The following is a 21,804-nucleotide window of genomic DNA, read 5'->3' as shown; positions in this document are numbered from 1 at the left end:
TTATAAGACAACACATTTGAGACCGAGCCACCTAAGGAGAAATTAGGGCAGGTGAAGAGGTCGGTTTTAAGGAGTGTCTTAAAGGAGGAAAGAGAGGTCGAGAGGCGGAGAGGTTCAGGCAGGGAATTCCAGAGCTTAGGGCCTTGGCAACAGAAGGCACGGCCACCAATGGTGGAGCGATTATAATCAGGGATGCTCAAGAGGGCAGAATTAGAGGAGCGAAGATATCTCGGGGGTTGGGGGGGGTGGGTGGTTGTGGGGCTGAAGGAGGTTACAGAGATAGGGAGGGGGCGAGGCCATGGAGGGATTTGAAAACAAGGATGAGAATTTTGAAATCGAGGCGTTCTGTGCAGGCAGTATATGGTTTCCTGAGATTGGATGGACTTGTCTATATAAAATGGAGAGTTCTTTGAATAAAAATGACTTCCCCTGAACTTGCATTCCCTTTTAAGAAATTAATGAGATTTTTTGATTATTAGTCATGTGGGGAGTCAAATCGATGTAGAACCATGCTAAACGAACGAGACCGTTTATTAACTGTTAGTGAGTACCCATAACAAGTGTTAATTTTCATAGTCTATTCTCAGTGGACATCCTTGAAAGTTGCTCAAGTTCTCAAATGCCTTCTTCTTAGGCAGTCCCTCGGAACCGAGGATGACTTGCTTCCACACTAAAAATGAGTTTGCAGGTGACTGATGAGTCCAATGCGGGACCTACAGTCTCTGTCACAGGTGGGGCAGGCGGTGGTTGAAGGGGCGGGTGGGTGGGGTGCTTGGGTTGACGTGCGCTCCTTGCGCTGCCTGCGCTTGGCTTCCACTTGCTCCCGGCGAAGAGACGCGAGGTGTTCGGCGCCTTCCCGGATGCTTCTCCTCCACTTTGTGCGGTCTTGGGCCAGGGGTTCCCAGGTGTCGGTGGGGATGTTACACTTTTTCAAGGAGGCTTTGAGGGTGTCCTTGAAGCATTTCCTCTGCCCACCTGGGTCTCTCTTGCCGTGCCGGAGCTCCGAGTAGAGCGCTTGTTTTGGGAGTCTCGTATCGGGCATGCGGACAATGTGACCCATCCATCGGAGCTGATTGAGCGTGGTCAGAGCTTCGATGCTGGGGATGTTGGCCTGAGCAAGAACACTGACGTTGGTGCGCCTATCCTGCCAATGGATTTGCAGGATCTTGCAGAGGCAGCGTTGGTAGTTCCTCTCCAGTGCTTTGAGGTGCCTGCTGTACATGGTCCATGTCTCTGAGGCATACAGCAGGGCAGGTATCACTGCTGCCATGTAGACCATGAGCTTAGTGCCGGGTTTGAGGTCCTGGTCTTCACACACTCTCTTCCTCGGGCGACTGAAGGCTGCACTGGCACACTGAAGGCGGTGTTGGACTTCGTCGTCGATGTCTGCCCTTGTTGACAGTAGGCTCCCGAGGTATGGAAAGTGGTCCACCTTGTCCAAGGCCTTGTCGTGGATTTTGATAATCGGGGAGGCAGTACTGTGTGGCGGGGGCAGGTTGGTAGAGGACCTTTGTCTTACGGATGTTTAGTGTAAGGCCCATGCTCTCGTATGCTTCGGTGAAGGTGTTTACGATGGTTTGGAGTTCGACCTCCGAGTGAGCGCAGACGCAAGCATCGTCTGCATACTGTAATTCGATGACAGAGGATGGGACGACCTTGGATCTGGACTGGAGGCGACGGAGGTTGAACAGTTTCCCGTTTGTTCTGTAAATTAGCTCCACTCCAGTGGGGAGCTTACTGAGGGTGAGATGGAGCATTGCAGCAAGGAAGATTGAGAAGAGCGTTGGTGCGATGACACAGCCTTGCTTGACCCCAGTTCGTACGTGAATTGGGTCTGCGGTGGAACCGTTGGTCAGGATCACAGCTTGCATGTCGTCATGAAGCAGGCAGAGGATAGTGACAAACTTTTGAGGGCAGCCGAATTTGAGGAGGACACTCCATAATCCCTCACGGTTGACAGTGTCGAAGGCCTTTGTGAGATCAAAGAAGGCCATGTACAGTGGTTGGTGCTGTTCCCTGCATTTCTCTTGTAATTGACGTGCGGTGAAGATCATGTCCATTGTGTCCCTTAGTGGGTGGAATCCGCATTGCAACTCTGGGTGGAGCTCTTCGGCCACTGGGAGAAGGCGATTGAGGAGGATTCTTGCGATGACTTTCCTTGTGGCAGATAGCAGGGAAACTCCTCTGTAATTACCGCAATCGGACTTGTCCTTTCTTGAAGATGGTCACAATTACGGCGTCTCTGAGATCCCCTGGCATGCTCTCCTCCTTCCAGATAAGAGAAATTAGTTCATGAATTCGTGCCAGGAGTGCTTCTCCGCCATGCTTTAGTGCCTCGGCGGGGATTCCATCTGCTCCTGAGGCCTTGTTGTTCTTCAGTTGTCGGATGGCCTTTTCAACCTCATGCCGGGCTGGGGTTGTGCTGAGATGGTGGCGGGTAGCATGCTGTGGGATGGAGTTGTGGACACTCGTGTTGAAGACAGAGTCTCAAATGCACTGAAATATTGATTAACCTGAAAGATGCCTTTTGGGTTGATGGCCATTCACGGCTATTAAAGGTAAACTCCATGAAGACAACTTTAAAGCTTGTAATTGAAGCTTAGCTGCGCTCATAGAATAGAATCATAGAGTGGTTACAGCACAGAAGGAGGCCATTCGGCACGTCGAACCTGTGCCGGCTCTCTGCAAGAGCACTTCAGCTAGTCCCACTCCCCCGCCCTTTCCCCGTAGCCCTGCAAATTTTTTTCCTTCAGGTACTGATCCAATTCCCCTTTTGAAAGTCGTGATTGAGTCTGCCATATTGGCTTTAAAATAAGTTGGTTAATGTTTTTTTTATGCCCCTCTCAAGTCTATACTTGGTTCCATTTTGCAATCTGCCACTTTGTGAGTAGTTTTAGTATGTTAGATTTGTTAGTGATGGCAGCTCTCGACTTGACTAAATGCGTTTCCTCTTTCCCTTACGCAAACAAAATGTTGTTTTGCAAAACCGTTCATTTTTAACTCCCCTCCCTCATGCAATAAAAATAGCTCAGCTTGTCCTCGTGACGAAATAAGCTGAGAGAAAACATCAAAATACAATTGCAATTGATATTAAATAAACTTCAAAAATTTCCCTGGGAACCTGTTCGACTGTCTGGAATTTAAAAAAAAAACTTTTAGTGATGGAAGAGAACTAATTGTTATGTTGGTTCTGTTTATTTGGGGGCGGGGGAGGGGGGAATGAAGAAGCTTTTGAATGCTGGTGAGTGGAGCTCTGTAAACACACATGGACAGAAAGAACACTGCTTGCTGGATCAGAGAGCGATATGGAGCCAGCAGTTTAACTCTCTATCACTCTAAAACACTTAGTGGTCTCAAACCTGTGTCTTTTTTTTTATTTGTTTATGGGATGTGGGCGTCGCTGGCAAGGCCAGCATTTATTGCCCATCCCTAATTGCCCTTGAAAAGGTGCTGGTGAGCCGCTTTCTTGAACCGCTGCAGTCTGTGTGGTGAAGGTACTTCCACAGTGCTGTTAGGTAGGGAGTTCCAGGATTTTGACCCAGCGGCGATATACTTCCAAGTCAGGATGGTGTGTGACTTGGAGGGGTACTTGGAGGTGGTGGTGTTCCCATGCGCCTGCTGCCCTTGTCCTTCTAGGTGGAAGAGGTCGCGGGTTTGGGAGGTGCTGCCGAAGAAGCCTTGGTGAGTTGCTGCAGTGCATCTTGTAGATGGTACACACTGCAGCCATGGTACGCCGGTGGTAGAGGGAGTGAATGTTTAAGGTGGTAGATGGGGTTCCAATCAAGTGGGCTGCTTTGTCCTAGGTGGTGTCGAGCTTCTTGAGTGTTGTTGGAGCTGCACTCATCCAGGCAAGTGGAGAGTATTCCATCACACTCCTTACTTGTGCCTTATAGATGGTAGAAAGGCTTTGGGGAGTCAGGAGGTAAGACACTCGCCGCAGAATACCTAGCCTCTGACCTGCTCTTGTTGCCACAGTATTTATGTGGCTGGTCCTGTTAAGTTTCTGGTCAATGGTGACGCTCCAGGATGTTGATGGTGGGGGATTCGGCGATGGTAATGCCATTGAATGTCACGGGGCGGTGGTTAGACTCTCGCTTGTTGGAGATAGTCATTGCCTGGCACTTCTGTGGTGCGAATGTTACCTGCCACTTATCAGCCCAAGCCTGAACGTCGTTCAGGTCTTGTTGCATGCGGGCATGGACTGCTTCATTACCTGAGGAGTTGTGAATGGCATTGAACACTGTGCAGTCATCAGCGAACATCCCCACTTCTGACCTTATGTTGGAGGGAAGGTCATTGATGAAGCAGCTGAAGATAGTTGGGCCTAGGATCCTGTCCTGATGTCTGCAACATCACCAAGAGCACCACAAGTGAGCTGTTCCACTGGACGATGAATCAGTCCACTCCACACTGTGTAGCGGTTTTGTCAGCTATGAGGCCGTACATTTAAGCGTTTGCGATAGATCTTGACTTTGCGCGATAAGGTGATAGCGAGTCGGCAGCCCGTGTTACATCTCTCTCGATTTTTATTTCCATTGTCTTGGATGGAAACGGGAGAGATGTAAAACGGGCTGCCGACTCGCTATCACCTGTTTTACACTATCGCACAAAGTCAAGATCCCACCTGCTTTGAGTCAGAGCCGTCACTGAGATAAAAACAGAAAATGCTGGAAATGCTCAGCAGGTCAGGCAGCATCTGTGGAGAGAGAAACGGAGTTAACGTTTCATGTCGATGACCTTTCGTCAGAACTAGAAAAAGTTGGAGATGTAACGGGTTTTAAGCAAGTGCAGGGGTCGGAGCCGGAGACAGTTGCTGAGGGAAGAGATGTGGCTGTGATAGCGAGTTCTTGGTAAATACTTCTCTCCACAGGTCGATAACCTTTTTTCGTCAGAAACCCTGAAAATATAACTGTATAACTGTTTAGCTGTTTCTCTTTTGTGCATGTTTACTAATGGCCTCACAATTCCATAACATGGATATATGTTGGACCAAGTGGTCACGATATTGTCTGTAATCACTGCCTACTTTCAACATAAACATTTTCACTTCCTTCACAGCTGTCTGATGCCAAACAAAACTTGTCCCAAGAATCACATCTGGAATAGTTTTTTGTGCAGATGTGTGATGCAGCATGATTTCAGCAGCCTGCTGCCCCCAGAAAGTGATTCAGGTTCGTGAGTTTATTTTATTTATTGATTGATTCATTTATTTATTTGCCGTTCAGGCATCTACTGAGGAGTATGTCGGACATGAACGCAACCTGACTCAGCACCAGTCATTTGTTTACAGTGGAACCCTGTGCTGATGTATGAAACAAAATAAAACATATACAATAAATACACACTCTGGACATAAAAAACACAGTAGGCTGGATGAGCTCCAGTCCGCGCTGTGTCCTGGCTTAAACGTCTGGGTTCAGTTTTGTCCCCCTCAAGATCTGGACTCAATATGACACATTTCGGTCCTTTACGGAGCCTCCACTTATTGCTTCCTCAGCGATTGGGAGCAGTTTTGGATGTGCATCAAGGTGAGTGTAACTTGGTGGTCAAGGAGGTGACACTGATGCTCATTCTCCCATAACATTAAAAACCAGCCACTTGCAGAGCACAACTCTGTGTCTGCGTACGAGTGCACTTTCACAGAGATCCTTTGGCACTGACCTCAGTTTAAAACACAGCTGGCAGTATAACTTGCATCTTCTGGGTGAGCGCTTCACTCTACAGATATCAGTGCCACACCAGTACAGGTAGACTATCCTTTATCCGCACTTCCGAAAACCGAAAACCTCTAAAAACCGAAAGTTTTTTCGTGGAGCGTAAGTCGTGCGCACGACATGACCCGAGTGGCGCCAAACATGACAGGAGTGGTCCGGGAGCTCTGCCTTTTCCTGTGAGCAGGACAGAGGGTCACAGAGTTCCCTCCTGGGTAGGAGATTGCAGGCCGAGCCGGGCAGTGTGAAGGAGGTACCGGGAGAGTGAACCCAACAATACAGCGGCCCATCCGATAGCTGCAGCGGCCCGTCCAATAGTCTTTTCTTCCCCCCCCCCCCGACCTAATTTGCGGGCCAGCTTAGTGTAGGAGTCAGCCGATATCCGGCTTTCCCACAACTGGTGGCGGCAGTCGAGCCCCAGACCCCCGCTAAGTCAAGGAATTCAGATACGGAGCAGGGGGAGCCGGAAACCTCGATCTAACGGCAGAAATCAGCAGCCGTTTTGTTTTTTTTCTTCCCCTAGCATTTTTTTAAACAGCCAGGCTGTGGAAAGAGTCTCTGTAGCCTAGCAACAGCTTCAGAGACACTTCCAAGGCAGGGCCCGAGTGTTTACAAGCTGTTGCTAAAGTGTTTGTTGTCAGAAAACCTTCTGAAATCCGAAAAATTCCGAAAACCGAAACACAGCTGGTCCCAAGGTTTTCGGATAAAGGATAGTCTACCTGTATCTGCAATAGGACAACATCCTTGCTCTATCCCACCTTTATCATCTGCTTTCAACGTTTTACTACTAATTCTTTCTCATTTCCCTGTTACCGTCTCGTTTTCTCCTTTTACTGCATTTTACTCCTTTTCAGTTTCTCTTTCATTTGACCTTTATTTTGTCCTTATTTCTATCTTCCTTTAATCTTCAGCAGCAGCATTTAACTCCTTTTCTTCTGCTTGCTTCTTTCAGGTTTACCCACACATCTGATGTGTTGTTTCCTTCCTTCATTCTGTCCTGCACCTCTCATCATTGACCTCCCCTCCCCGCTTCCCTCCCCCCCCCCCCAAAGAAAACCCTCTTGCCTTATGATTTGACGCGACCCTATTTTCAGCCTTTGGCTGTGTCCTCTCGATAGTCTGTTTCTCCCTGATGTACATCTTTCCCCGGTCCTTACCCCAACAGCTGTTGCTGCTCCCGCTGATGCAACAGGAATATTTCACACAGATTTTAATCTTTTTTCTTTATTTTAAGTGTGCTCGAGATTGCCGTGATTTGCCAAAATCAATAGTTAAATGTTATTTGCACGAAGATTACTTGTCAAGCCAATTCATTACTTAGTCTGCAGGTATTTGCAACTGTTCCGGACACAATGCTACACCGATAAGTTATCAGGCAGCTTAGTCAGGACCAAAACTATAACTTGAGATATCCCAGGCCTCTGCTTCCAGTAGGAGCCACTTGTCAGTTGGGAAATGTTAAGAGGTAAAAAGGTTGAGTCACGTATTTTGGTAAGTCGCGTTCATTTTACTCAGATGCTTTGACTGGCTTGGAGACAGTTCCGATACTTCACAGCTATATAGATCACGCTGGGGCTGACAGTGAGGCTGTAAGAGCAGCAGCTGTTATAACAGCCCCGCTGCCAACTTTTGGTTCTTCCTCTCTCTTTGCTGATGGCCGTAGAGAGCTACATTTTAATGATAGAGTTACTGGAAGCGATGGTAGTAACCTCAAGCCGATCGCTATAACCAAAGCACAAATACGGCGGGTGCTGGAAAACGGCCCGGTCGCTATGCTTGCCATATTAGGCAGACAGCGCACTCTGGGGGAGTCTCACGCCCTCTTATAACAAACGGTGCCACTGGGACACAACACCAGACCCACCCCTCTCCAAAAAAAACCAGATTGTAATAATCAGACCACGTCTCCACTCAAGCAGACGCCCAGCAATCTGGCAGCAGTGGACAAGAGTAGCCAGCAGCACAGTCAGTTGGATGGACATTTTCATTGCGATAAAAAGTTCTTGCGGTTTTATTGGGAATTATTTGCACCCGCCTCCTCGGGTACATTCTGCACTGCACCCTGGCTAACAGGGTGCGAAGGAAATCACTTCATGGCAACTGCGCCACTCTTGAACTGGCCACTAGCGAAGCATGTCTGTATTGCTTGTTGATTCCCCAGAAGGTCAGGATGAGATTGGGACCAGCCATCCTAACTCTCAGCAATTTAAAATCACGAAGGGTTTTGATAGAGTAAATCGGGAGAATCTGTTCCCAGTGGCAGAAGGGTCGGTAACCAGAGGACACAGATTTAAGGTGATTGGCAGAAGAACCAGGGGCGAGGGGAAGACATTTTCTTTTAACTCAGCGAGTTGTGATGATCTAGACTGCACTGCCTGAAAGGGTGGTGAAAGCAGATCCAACAGTAACTTTCAGAAGGGATTTGATCAAACACTTAAAGGGAAAAAAAATTTCAGGGCCATGGGGAAAGAGCAGGGGAGTGGGACTAATTGGATAGCTCTTTCAAAGAGCCAGTACAGGTACGATGGGCTGAATGGCCTCCTTCTGTGCTGCATCATTCACCACATTATTCCCAACAATTGAAAGGAGCTGCGTCGCTAAAGGGGTTGAGTTCCTTATAGAATTATCATACGTTGCCTCTGGATGGAATGCATTGATTTGAGCAAACAGCCTTTGATCACTGCTGAATTCCCTTATGACTCAACCCGTCTTGTGGCAAATGTTCTCAATTTTTCCTTTTCCTGAGCACAACGGGGAATCAGCTTGACCTTGTGCGATGGTATAAATCAGGTGATGGCGAATGGGCAGCAAAGTGTAAAACGGGTGATGGCAAGCGGCAGTGTCAAGCAAGCATGGCGTCACTCCCAATTTTTATTCCCATTGCCGGGAGCGGCAGCTGGCCATCCGCCCTTAACGGCCAGGCCTCAGTAGCATGCGTCTCACCGACTTCCCGATGAAAACGGCCAGGAAGCAGCTGCTTGACTGTTGAAACCGGGCGGCAGGAGGCCTCTGCCAGCGGAGGATCCAGAGGTAACAAGCTCCGGCACAAGGTAAATGTTCCAGGAGGGCAATCCTTGTTGGGGGAGGCCGCCCGGGCCCAGATTCCCTGATAGGGCCCAGAGGAACAGAAACTTCTATCAAGAGAAGGGACAGGTTAATGTTTCAAGTATGACCCTGCTTCTTGAACCCACAACCTTCTGACTCAGAGGCGAGAGTGCTACCAACTTCTTCTTCTTAGGCAGTCCCTCGGAACCGAGGATGACTTGCTTCCACATTAAAAATGAGTTCTCAGGTGACTGATGAGTCCAATGCGGGACCTACAGTGTCTGTCACAGGTGAGGCAGATGGTGGTTGAAGGGGCGGGTGGGTGGGGTGCCTGGGTTGACGTGCACTCCTTCCGCTGTTTGCGCTTGGCTTCCGCTTGCTCCCGGTGAAGAAAGGCGAGGTGTTCGGTGCCTTCCCGGATGCTTCTCCTCCACTTTGTGCGGTCTTGGGCCAGGGATTCCCAGGTGTCGGTGGGGATGTTGCACTTTTTCAAGGAGGCTTTGAGGGTGTCCTTGAAGCGTTTCCTCTGCCCACCTGGGGCTCTCTTGCCGTGTCAGAGCTCCGAGTAGAGCACTTGTTTTGGGAGTCTCGTATCGGGCATGCGGACGCTGTGGCCCGTCCATCGGAGCTGATCGAGCTAACAACTAAGTCACGGCTGACACCAATGTTCCTCCTAAGGTGCGTAGCCATGCAATAACCTCAAAGGTCCCGCGCAGGCCGCTCACTGGCTTATACATTGTAAATACTGCGCATGCGCAGAAATTTAAAGGGACCGGGCATTAAAAGAAACATACAACATTCTTACAGGGCTTGACAGGGTAGATGCAGGGAGGATGTTTCCCCTGGCTGGGGCGTCTAGAACCAGGGGTCACAGTCTCAGAGTAAGGGGTAGGCCATTTAGGACTGAGATGAGGAGAAATGTCTTCACTCAGAGGGCGGTGAATCTTTGCAATTCTCAATCCCAGAGGGCTGTGGAGGCTCAGTCGTTGAGTATATTCAAGACAGAGATCGATAGATTTTTGAATATTAAAGGAATCAAGGGATATGGGGATAGTGCAGGAAAGTGGAGATGAGGTAGAAGATCAGCCATGATCTTATTGAATGGCGGAGCAGGCTCGAGGTGCCGACTGGCCGACTCCTGCTCCTATTGCTTATGTTCTTATGAAACAGGCTGGGCAGAACAAAGTGCAGCTTACAGGGAACATTGGCTGACACCCTAAGGTTCATTGCATAACAGATTGTATTTGGCGTTACAAATAAACCATTTTTACTTCAGTTTTAATAAGCAGTAAGAATACCAAATGTGAGAGGTTTGCACTGAAGCAAATAGTGCATCTTACTGCAGCAGATGAAACAGCAGGGTCGAGGTTGGAGCAGATTATTTCTTGAATTGAGCCTGCACGAGAGAAAAAAAATCCTAGTGATGTGACAACATCCTTCACCACAATAAAGGCCAGCAGCAGAAAGATACTTGCCAGCAACAATTTGTCTTAAAACAGTTTGGACCTGAAAAATAGGCAGCGTATCAATCACCCTGTGTTTTCTTAAATAATGTGGCAATATCCCAGTCAAAGGGGGGCTGCATTAACAAGGGAGCCACGTTAATACTTTGGCAGAAAAAGATGGGATTTTTGAACGTTCCTTCCGAATAATGTGGTCTTTCTTCATTGAACACCAAGATCTCAGTCCTTAGCTGGGGAAAAGCAACAGGACTGCAGAAAGTGCAGCCAAAAGCGATGGCCAGCCAGATCCTGAACAACAGATTGCACAGAGATTCCATCCTTTACTGTGCGGAGATGTGTATCTGAAGTGACAAATACATTATAACCAGAGTCCGCTGCTGTTTGCATGGCAGCCCTGGCTTGTGCCACAGTAGACCCATAAAATGTCATTCTCCGTGTGAGAATTCTGGAGATCACAGGGGCTCAGAAGGAATAGAACTTCTCTTAAACACCTTAGCCTCGAATTTGGCAGAAGACATGCAGAACTGATCCAAATCTACTAATTATGAATATAACGCACAAAAATGTAAAAAAATAAAATTCAATTTGACTTTGAAAAGTTTTTTTTTTCGTTTTGATCTTTGTTGAGTTTGGCAACTGTGAAGGATGTTATGTTCTGCTTTAATTTTTTTCTACCGCTTGATCCCTGTAGAAGCGCAAACCAATTTTTGAGCTGTAAAGAACACATGTGTTTTGAATTTAAGAGGTACTTTATTGGTATTATGACTAAAATCACAAACTAATGTTATTTTGGTTCAACCGTTTGCAGTTGTTAGAATTTCAGTGTTGCTCTGAAGTTGAAATACAGAGAGCACGAAGGAGATAGGGTATCGAGTGGACTGGTGAGGCCGAATGGACTGTTTCTGTGCTGTATAGTCTATGTAATTCTGTGTAATCTTTTGGCAGGCTCTGCTCTATTAGCAGGGCCTCACAAAATTTACCCTGATCGGTGTTATTCTTGTCACGTTGATCATTGAATGCCAATCCGTAATGAACAGCAAAGACTTCGGAGCTGATTTAATGAGTTACTTACTGTGCAGCCTTCTTGATTCTACACTATAGAGCCTAGATTTCCCAGTTGGCATTGTTTTAATGCCAGTCAAGAAATCTAGGCTCATTAAACTACCGCCAGAGCAGAGGAAACGGCTAGGTACCTCCTCATAATTCACTATCACTATCGATAGTACATATGTTATAGAGTCATAGAGTTATACAGCACAGAAAGAGGCCCTTCGGCCCATCATGTCCGCACCGGCCATCAAGCCCTGCTATTCTAATCCCATTTTCCAGCACTTGGCCCGTAGCCTTGTATGCTATGGCATTTCAAGTGCTCATCTAAATGCTTCTTGAATGTTGTGAGGGTTCCTGCCTCTACCACCCTTTCAGGCAATGAGTGCCAGATTCCAGCCACCCTCTGGGTGAAAAAGTTTTTCCTCCAATCCCCTCTAAACCTCCTGCCCCTTACCTTGAATCTATGCCCCCTTGTTATTGACCCCTCTACTAAGGGGGAAAGTTCCTTTCTATCTACCCTATCTATGCCCCTCATAATTTTGTACACCTCAATCAGTCCACCCTCTTATGTACTATCGATACATCATAGAAACATAGAAGATAGGAGCAAGGGTAGGCCATTCGGCCCCTCGTGCCTGCTCTGCCATTTAATGAGATCATGACTGATCATCCAAATTCAGTACCCTGTCGCTGCTTTCTCCCCATATCCCTTGATCCCTTTAGCCTTAAGAAATATATCTAACTCATTCTTGAATATATTTAACGAATTGGCCTCAACTGCCTTCTCTGGTAGAGAATTCCACAGGTTCACCATTCTCTGGGTGAAGAAATTCCTCCTCATCTTAGTCCTAAATGGCTTACCCCTTATCCTTAGACTGTGACCCTTGGTTCTGGACTCCCCCACCATCGGGAACATCCTTCCTGCATCTAGTCTGTCTAGTCCTGTTAGAATTTTATAAGCTTCAATGAGATGCCCTCTCATTCTTCTAAACTCCAGCGAGTACAAGCCCAATTGCCCCAATCTCTCCTCATACGTCATTCCTGCCATCCCAGGTATCAGTCTGGTGAATCTTCGCTGCACTCCCTCCATGGCAAGAACATCCTTCCTCAGATAAGGCGACCAAAACTGCACACAATACTCAAGGTGTGGTCTCACCAAGACCCTGTACAACTGCAGCAAGACATCCTTGCTCCTGTACTCGAACCCTCTCACTATGAAGGCCAACATACCATTTGCCTTCTTAACCACCTGCTGCACCTGCATGCTTACCTTCAGCAATAATAACTTGCATTTATGTAGTGTCTTTAATGTAATAAAATGTCCCTAGGAACATAATCGTACAAAAAGAATTGATACCGAGCCAAAGAAGGAGACTTTAGGACAGGTGACCAAAAAGCTTAGTCAAAGAGGTGGATTTTAAAGAGCGCCTTAAAGGAGAAGCGAGAGGCGGAGAGCTTTAGGGAGGGATTACCAGAGCTTGGGCCTGGGCTACTGAAGGCATTGTATTTGTTACTTGAAATCTGCTAACAGGCTGTTGGAACAAGAAGTCTAGGGTGAAAGCAGACTTGGAAACTTGATGTCAGGGCTCCACTAGTACAGGTGTATTGGCAGCTGGGATGTGCATTTATTGCCCATCCCTAATTGCCCTTGAGAAGGTGGTGGTGAGCTGCCATTTCAGAGAGCAGTTAAGAGTCAACCACATTGCTGCGGGTCTGGAGTCACATATAAGCCAGACCAGGTATGGACGGCAGATTTCCTTCCCTAAAGGACTTTAGTGAACCAGATGGGTTTTTATGACAATCTGATAGTTTTATGGTCGTCATTGCTGATACTAGCTTTTTATTTAATGAACTGAATTTAAATTCCCCAGCTGCCGTGGTGGGACTTGAACTCATGTCTCCAGATCATTAGTCCCGGTCTGACTGGATTACTCGTCCAGTAACATTACCACTATGCTACTGTACCCTAAAGATGTCCGATCCTCTGATATTCTTACAGTCCTTGTAGGAAGCACGTGACCTGCACACACCCCCTACAGTGGTATCCTTGAGATTCAAAATTTACTGTGTGGACAGTTACAGCTACAAACCTTTGTCTTACTTAAGACACCGCACATTGGAGCTCTGACTTTTTGTAAGGTTAAAGGAGCCAGTATTGCCTGAAAATGAATAAGGACCTGGACTACGCAATTAATGAAAAATAAACTTAATACGTAATAATAATAATAATAATCAACTTTATTGTCATTGTTAGTGCACAAGTGCAGATTAAGACATTTAAACATTCAACATTCATTTGGCTTGTAATACATTAACATAAACATAATAAAGTGCATTGGCAGATGTGCAGGCTTTAGAGTTTATTTGTGGAGTTCAGTAGGATGACAGCCCTGGGAAAGAAGCTGTTCCTAAATCTGGTCGTTCGGGTCTTGTACAGCTAGAACATTAAGGTGTCTGTCACATTGCAAGTTGCCCTGGGCAGGTCCTTCCATCCTGCTGAAGGCAGATCTGCGTCATATAGCTGTGGAGGAAACTAAGACATGAATTAGGGCTTTGGGAAGGTGTCACGTGGGGGGGCACGGTGGCATAGTGGTTAGCACTGTTGCCTCACAGCGCCAGGGACCCGGGTTCAAATCTGGCCTCAGGCGACTGTCTGTGTGGAGTTTGCACATTCTCCCTGTGTCTGCGTGGGTTTCCTCCGGGTGCTCCGGTTTCCTCCCACAGTCCAAAGATGTGCGGGTTAGGTTGATTTGGCTATGATAAATTGACCCTTCGTGTTAGGGGATTAAATACGTGGGGTTAAGGGGATAGGGTGGGATATGTGTCGGTGCAGGCTCGATGGGCCGAAATGGCCTCTATCTGCACTGTGGGGATTCTGTGTGTGTATTCTGTGTGTGTGTGTGAGTTGGAGTGCTTGCCATGCTACTCAAGAGGAGCTCCTGGTACCTGCTTGGGTTTAAACCATGCGCTTGTCAGTTGTCTAATGACCAAGTAGTTACTGTCTTCCTGTGGGGAGGTGGTTCAAAGACAACTCGTCTGCAATTGGAAGATGGGATCCAAGTCAATCCTGTGTTGCAAAATTGGAAATGCGATACCTGAGCGAGACAGGTCCACAGTACTCCGGGGTACAGTTCATACTTGACCAGACAACCTGGCTCATTAATGGATACTAGAGGGTTAATCCTGTTTCTGGGGCCAGGGATTCTTCCAACTCAGCCCTACATAACCCTGCAAGTCAGTGCCCTATAGGTAGTCCAGGCTGGATAAACAGTGGGAAGTTGATACTGCACTGGGAGGCTGTGCAGTTTCAGTTGATTAAACTGCAGCGGGACCACTACACATGTTTGGGTGTCCCTAACCCTTGGCTCTGCAATATCTGGACTACAGTCTCTGGACTTAGATAAATGGGGTGTCTGGCATTCCTGCTCTTTAACGGCCCGATGGGGGAGTAGACTGCTCACTTAGCCTCTGATTTTTTCTTCTCAGTAAGAAAAAAAACAAAAGAAAGACTTGCATTTCTATAGCGCCTTTCACGACCACCGGACGTCCCAAAGCACTTTACAGCCAATGAAGTACTTTTGAAGTTTAACCCCTGTTGTGATGTAGGAAACGCAGCGGCCAGATTGTGCACAGCAAGCTCCCACAAAGAGCAATGAGATAATGACCAGATAATCTGTTTTAAGGTGTTGGTTCAGGGATAAATATGGGCCAAGACGCTGGGGAGACCCACCCCCCCCCCCTGCTCTTCTTCAAAATAGTGCTGTGGGATCTGTTACGTCCACCTGAAAGGGCAAAGTAGGGGTTGCCTCTACAACCATTTGACTCCGAGGTGAGGGTGCTACCGCGGAGCCAATGTTGACACCTTACTCAAAACAATGAGAGAAATAATGATTTTGTTCTCATTGTAGCTGGACTGTTGAAACAAATGCAAATATTTCAGTGGGAGAGGTGAATATTTCTGTTGCGCTTTATGAGGTGGATCTTCCTGTTGCTGCGCCTGGGTCCATTAGATCACCTGGGCACAGCACATACAGGAAAATCAAGTAACGGGAAGCGCGCACCCATAACAGAACTCACCTGATCATCCATCCATTTTCCTCTATACGATCCATCCAGACAATGTTTTATGCTCAAGTATTAAAGAGGAAAATGTGCCCCCCATTCTATTGTGTGGCATTTTATCAAGCGTTTCATGAAAGCCCAAATCCACACGCATAAATTTATAGCGTATCTTACAATTTATTGGGCCCCATTCCCTTAAAGAATGTATCTGATTGTTTTTATTTTCTTTCACAGATGGAGACATTGGCTTCCACAGTGTCTGTGGGCCTAATAAAGAACTGGACGAGGGGACCTGTCAGTGTGTCTGTAAAGGAGGCCTGCGCCACTCTAGCTGCGGACGCCACAGAGAGCTGGATAAGGACTCGTGCCAGTGTGTGTGCAGAAATGGACTGTATCCCGCCATATGTGGACCCCACAAGCAGTTTGATGCAGATTCTTGCGAGTGCATTTGCAAAAAAAGCTGTCCGAGAAATCAGCCTTTGAACCCAGTAAAATGTGCCTGCGAATGTGCAGAGTCTCCGAACAAATGCTTTCTGAAAGGAAAGAGGTTTCACCCTCACACCTGCAGGTGAGTGCTGTGCCAGCCCATATCCTTACGTAAGGCGTGTCCTGTTTCACGGTGATACTAACAGCAAGTTGTTATTGAAGGGCTTTGAGACGTTTTGGCCATGTGATGAAGCACTATGTAAATGCCTTTCTTCATGCTTTTTTAAAAATGAATTCACAGGATGTGGACGCCGCTGGCGAGGCCAGCATTTATTGCCCATCCCTAGTTGCCCTTGAGAAGGTGGTGGTGAGCCGCCTTCTTGAACCGCTGCAGTCCGTGTGGTGAAGGTACTCCCACAGTGCCGTTAGGGAGGGAGTTCCAGGATTTTGAGCCAGCGACGATGAAGGAACGGCGATATATTTTTCCAAGTCAGGATGGTGTGTGGCTTGGAGGGGATGTTCCCATGCATCTGCTGCTCTTGTCAGGTGGTGGAGGTCGCAGGTTTGGGAGGTGCTGCCTTGGCGAGTTGCTACAGTGCATCCTTCTTCTTCTCTTCTTCTTAGGCAGTCCCTCGGAACCGAGGATGACTTGCTTCCACATTAAAAATGAGTTCTCAGGTGACTGATGAGTCCAATGCGGGACCTACAGTCTCTGTCACAGGTGGGGGCAGACAGTGGTTGAAGGGGCGGGTGGGTGGGGTGCTTGGGTTGACGTGCGCTCCTTGCGCTGCCTGCGCTTGGCTTCCGCTTGCTCCCGGCGAAGAGGCTCGAGGTGTTCGGCACCTTCCCAGATGCTTCTCCTCCACTTTGTGCGGTCTTGGGCCAGGGACTCCCAGGTGTCGGAGGGGATGTTGCACTTTTTCAAGGAGGCTTTGAGGGTGTCCTTGAAGCGTTTCCTCTGCCCACCTGGGGCTCTCTTGCCGTGTCGGAGCTCCGAGTAGAGCGCTCATTTTGGGAGTCTCGTATCGGGCATGCGGACGATGTGGCCCATCAATCGGAGCTGATCGAGCGTGGTCAAAGCTTCGATGCTGGGGATGTTGGCCTGAGTGAGAAGTGCATCCTGTAGATAGTACACAGCCATAGCATGCCAATAGTGATGGGAATGGATGTTTAAGCCAGTGGATGAGTTATCGATCAATCGGACTTTGTCCTGGATAACATTGAGCTTCATGAGTGTTGTTGGAATTGAACCCATCCAGGCAAGTGGTCATTATTCCATCACACTCCTGACTTGTGCCGTGTCAGTGGTAGCGAGGCTTTGGGCTGTCAGGAGATGACGCCCGCCACAGAATTCCCAGCCTCTGATTGCTCGAGTAGACATGGCATTTATGTGGCTGGTCCAAATCATTTTCTGGTCAATAGTGACCCTGAGGATGTTATCGTGAGGAACTCAGTGATGGTAATGCCATTGAATGTCATGGGGAGGTGGTTAGACTGTCTCTTGTTGGAGACGGACATTGCCTGACACTTGTGTGACGCGAATGTTACTTGACGTGATTGTTACTTGCCACTTATCAGCCTAACCCTGGATGCTGTCCGTGTCTTGCTACATGAAGGCACAGCCTGCTTCATTACCTGAGGAATTGTGACTAGAGCTGAACGCTGTGCAATAATCAGTGAACATCCCCATAATTGGCCTCCAACAACTCTAACCATCTTCCTTTGTGCCAAATATGACTCCAGCCATTGGGAAGTTTCCTCCCTGACCCTCATTGACTTCAGTTTTGCTCGGGCTCCTTGGTGCCGCAATCGGTCAAATGCTGCCTTGATGTCAAGGGCAGACGCTCTCACCTCACCTCTGCAATTCAGCTCTTATTCAGCTCTTATGTCTATGTTTAGACCAAGGCTGTAATAATGTCTGAAACTGAGTAGGTCTGACGGAACCCAAACTGAGCAGCAGCGAGCAGATGATTGGTGAGAAAGTACCATTGATAGCACTGTCGACAACGCCTTTCATCATGTTGCTGATGATTGAGAGTAAGCGAATAGGGAGGTAATTGGCCAAATTGGATTGTTGGGTAAATGCCAGTGTTGTAGCTGTACTGGAACAGCTTGGCTAGAGGCGCGGCTAGTTCTGGAGCACAGGCTTTCAGCACTACAGCCAGGATATTGTCAGGGTCCAAGCCTTTGCTGTGTATACTGATCCGTTGTTTGTGGGATCGCTTAGCCCTGTCTATAGCATGCCGCTTCCGCTATTTAGCATGCATGTAGTCCTGTGTTGCAGCTTCCCCAGGTTGGCACCTCATTTTCAGGTACGCCTGGTGCTGGTCTGGGCATGCTCTTCTACACTCCTTATTGAACCAGGGTTGGTCATCTGGCATGATGGTGATGGATGAGTGATTGATATGCCAGGCCATGAGGTTACAGATTGTGGTGGAATACAATTCTGCTGCCGCTGATGGCCCACAGCACCTCTTGGATACCCAGCTTTGAGCTGCTAGATCTGTAGTGCCACACAACACGATGGAGGATGTCCTCAATGTAGAGGGACTTGGGCCGTGAAATTTGGCTCCTCTGCGCCTCCAGGGGGTGCTAACGGGGCGCAAAGGGCTTATCGTCTGGGCGAGGGAGCGCCCCCCGAGGAATTTGGCAGGGCGCTACTGAGGCGCTAGCCGGTAGCGTCCTGGGCCCCTGCGCTGCCGGCAATGATATCATCTCTGTGTGATGTGTGTGCGAGGCTGCCGCGGGCCAGGCCGACCTCCGCTCGCAGGGCGCTAATTAAAGGGAGCTGCGGCCATGACCCGCACCGCCATTTTATTTTTAATGGCCGCCCTTTAGGTCGGCCCTCCGTGGTGGAACCTTGGCATGGTCTGTGGCCACCATCGCGCAGCCCGGCACCGCGTCTTGGTGCCGGGCTGCAGCCACGGCACCACGCCGCCCTGGTGGGTTAGTGTGGGCCATTGGAGGCCCTGCAGAGCTCGCATTTTCACTCCCCTTTAACGGAAGGGGAGGGGCACTGAAATGCGTCAGCGCTTCGCAGAGCGGCCATGTAGTGCTCCGGCACTACCGCACTTTGCACCCCCTGCACTGCCCCGAGAGGAAGTGGAGCACCCGAGATAGAGCTCCGTGACGTAAGAAAACTACTAGGCACTTGGTCTGAGTATTAAACAAGGCTTTAATCAACTGTTTTTCAACATGGAGATCTAGTTGTGTCCTTCACTAGTTCCTGTTAAAGAATGTCCTGAGCAAGCTGGCCCCATGCCCGAGTATTTATACTCTCCTTGGACAGCGCCACCAGCAGGCCGCCCAGTATTATTTCATAAGTCATTTCCCATGAATGACAAGATTCATGTCACTCTGCCTCCTCGCTGAGGCGGTAAGCCGAATTCAGCGGCCGGGGCAGTACTTCCGCACCGGCCGCTACATCTCCGCCGATAATTCGGTTAACACCCCCAAACGGGGCGTAACTGAATTTCCCCCCCCTTAGTCTCCATGAGGACTGTGTGGTGGTCCCTCCTACCAATTCTGTCATGGAAATATGCATCTGCGACAGGCTAACATATATATTAAGCTAACAAAGATTCCTCATAAAAAATATTAGAAATAAACTATTATCCAAAGTATTTAGGAGTTCACTATGTTAAAATAAACTTGTGGGAAGTCACACAACACCAGGTTATAGTCCAACAGCTTTATTTGAAATATTTCAAATAAAGCTGTTGGACTATAACCTGGTGTTGTGTGACTTCCCACATTTGTCCACCCCAGTCCAACACCGGCATCTCCACATCTTAAAAAAACTTGATTGGTATAGTGCCTTTCACAACCTTAGGACGTCCCAAAGCAATTCACAGCCAATTAAGTACTTTTGAAGCATTGTCACTGTTGTTATCCAGGATATTAATCTCCCAATTTAAGCTAAAGAATGGGCAGAAAATAGCATAGCAGGTAGATAGGATCTGATACGTGCAGCCTCCTTAATACACGACCTCGTCTCCCACTTTGAGTTTGAATACATAGTTGAGGACTTGTCCCATTAAGAACAGGGCTTGAGTCACGCACCAGAGGAAAAGCCTTGTATTTAAATTACAACTTTCTGTTTCAGAAATAAGGTCTGCTTCTGTCAGTTCTCGCCTTAATCGGCGGGTTTAGAATTGGTAAATCGCTGTCTGTCCCAATTACCCTATTCGAACCCACTGCGCCAATGTAAAGCCAACAGGAGGATTGTTTTACCTGGAATTAGCTGCTAATGCCAAGCAAAAGGCCTGTTACAAGCCAAAGCAGTAAACTTAACAGCACAAAGAATATAGACCCTAAACGTCATGTCTAATCAAGCCATGCCAGGCGGCCAAGACAGAAATGGCTCCCAACTTTACCACTGCCACATTGCGAAACAGTATAGCAGATGTGGTTTGTCCGGTATTTAACTTAACCAGGCAGAAATAGTTTTCCCAAACCAAATGCAGTAAGAGTAATGGGTATTTGTCGGTTATAGCAGACAGGAATATCAGTTTGAAACTTATAAAATTCTAACAGGACTAGACAGACTAGATGCAGGAAGGATGTTCCCGATGGCAGGGGAGTCCAGAACTAGGGGTCACAGTCTAAGGATAAGGGGTAAGCCATTTAGGACTGAGATGAGGAGGAATTTCTTCACCCAGAGAGTGGTGAACCTGTGGAATTCTCTGCCACAGAAGGCCGTAGAGGCCAATTCATTAAATATATTCAAGAAGGAGTTAGATATATTTCTTAAGGCTAAAGGGATCAAGGGATATGGAGAGAAGGCAGGGACAGGGTACTGAATTTGGATGATCAGCCATGATCTCATTGAATGGCGGAGCAGGCTCGAAGGGCCGAATGGCCTACTCCTGCTCCTATCTTCTATGTTTCTATGTTTGTAGTTGCAGCAAATGTAGATAAATTAACCACATTTGGACTGCATCTGCAATCATTTGCTTTCAATTGGTGATATCAAGATGGATTAAGTTATTTCTTTTGTAAATTAAGTTCTTGACCTGAATCAGTAGCCAGTGCTCTTTGATTTGCCTGCTCTCAGTCTATGACTAAATATTCTATGTCGGAAATTATTCAGTCGACTGATGGAAAAAACTGACAAGTATCTGGGAGTAAAAACAGAAAAGGCTGGAAATACTCAGAAGGTCAGGCAGCATCTGTGAAGAGAGAAACAGAGTTAACGTTTCAGGTCGATGACCTTCGTCAGAGGTATCTGGGAGTGGTGTCAGAGGACTGGAGAATTGCAAACATTACATCCCTGTTCAGAAAGGGGGAGGGAGATAAACCAGGTAACTACAGGCCAGTCAGCCCGACATTCAGAGGGGAAATTTCTAGAGACCAATAATCCAGGACAAAATGAATTCTCATTTGGGTTAAGAAATGGCAGACAACATGGATTTGTTAAAGGCAAATCGTCTCTGACAAACTTGATTGAGTTCTTCAATGAAATAACGGAAAGTGTTGATGAAGGTAGTGCAGCTGATACAACAACAACTTGTATTTATAAAGCGCCTTTAACATAGTAAAACATTCCAAGGCACTTCACAGGAGTATAATAAGACAAAAAATGTGACACCGAGCCACAAGGCGAAATTAGGGCAAGTGACAAAAAGCTTGGTCAAAGAGTTTTTAAGGATTGTCTTAAAGGAGGATAGAGAGGTGGAGAGGTTTAGGCAGGGAATTCCAGAGCTTAGGGCCTAGGCAACAGAAGGCACGGCCACCAATAGTTGAGCGATTATAATCAGGGTTGCTCAAGAGGTCAGAATTAGAGGAGCACAGATATCTCGGGGGGTTGTGGGGCTGAAGGAGATTACAGAGATAGGGAGGGGCAAGGCCATGGAGGGATTTGCAAACAAGGATGAGAATTTTGAAAACGAGGCGTTGCTTAACCGGGAGCCAATGTAGGTCAGCGAGCACAGGGGTGATGGGTGAACGGAGCTTGGTGCGCGTTAGGACACGGGCAGCTAAGTTTTGGATCACCTCAAGTTTACGTAGAATGTGGAAGGCCAGCCAGGAGTGCGTTGGAATAGTCA

General features: G+C 47.7%; 1 protein-coding gene across 1 annotated transcript in view; it reads left to right on the top strand.

The window, feature by feature from the left end:
• vegfc (vascular endothelial growth factor c) overlaps positions 1–21,804 on the top strand; it is a 289,917-nt gene that overhangs the window by 247,065 nt on the left and 21,048 nt on the right. The window contains exons 5-6 of the mRNA XM_085978215.1: positions 5,059–5,171; positions 15,566–15,899. Of these exons, the coding sequence (XP_085834341.1) occupies positions 5,059–5,171; positions 15,566–15,899 (447 nt within the window). The remainder of the gene's footprint in view (positions 1–5,058; positions 5,172–15,565; positions 15,900–21,804) is intronic.

Source organism: Somniosus microcephalus, chromosome 1 (genome assembly GCF_052327205.1).
Source record: "Somniosus microcephalus isolate GS21.2 chromosome 1, FLI_Smic_1.0, whole genome shotgun sequence".
NCBI lineage: Eukaryota > Metazoa > Chordata > Chondrichthyes > Squaliformes > Somniosidae > Somniosus > Somniosus microcephalus.
The sequence above is the reverse complement of the archived record's forward strand: the minus strand, read 5'-3'. Positions and strand labels throughout refer to the sequence as shown.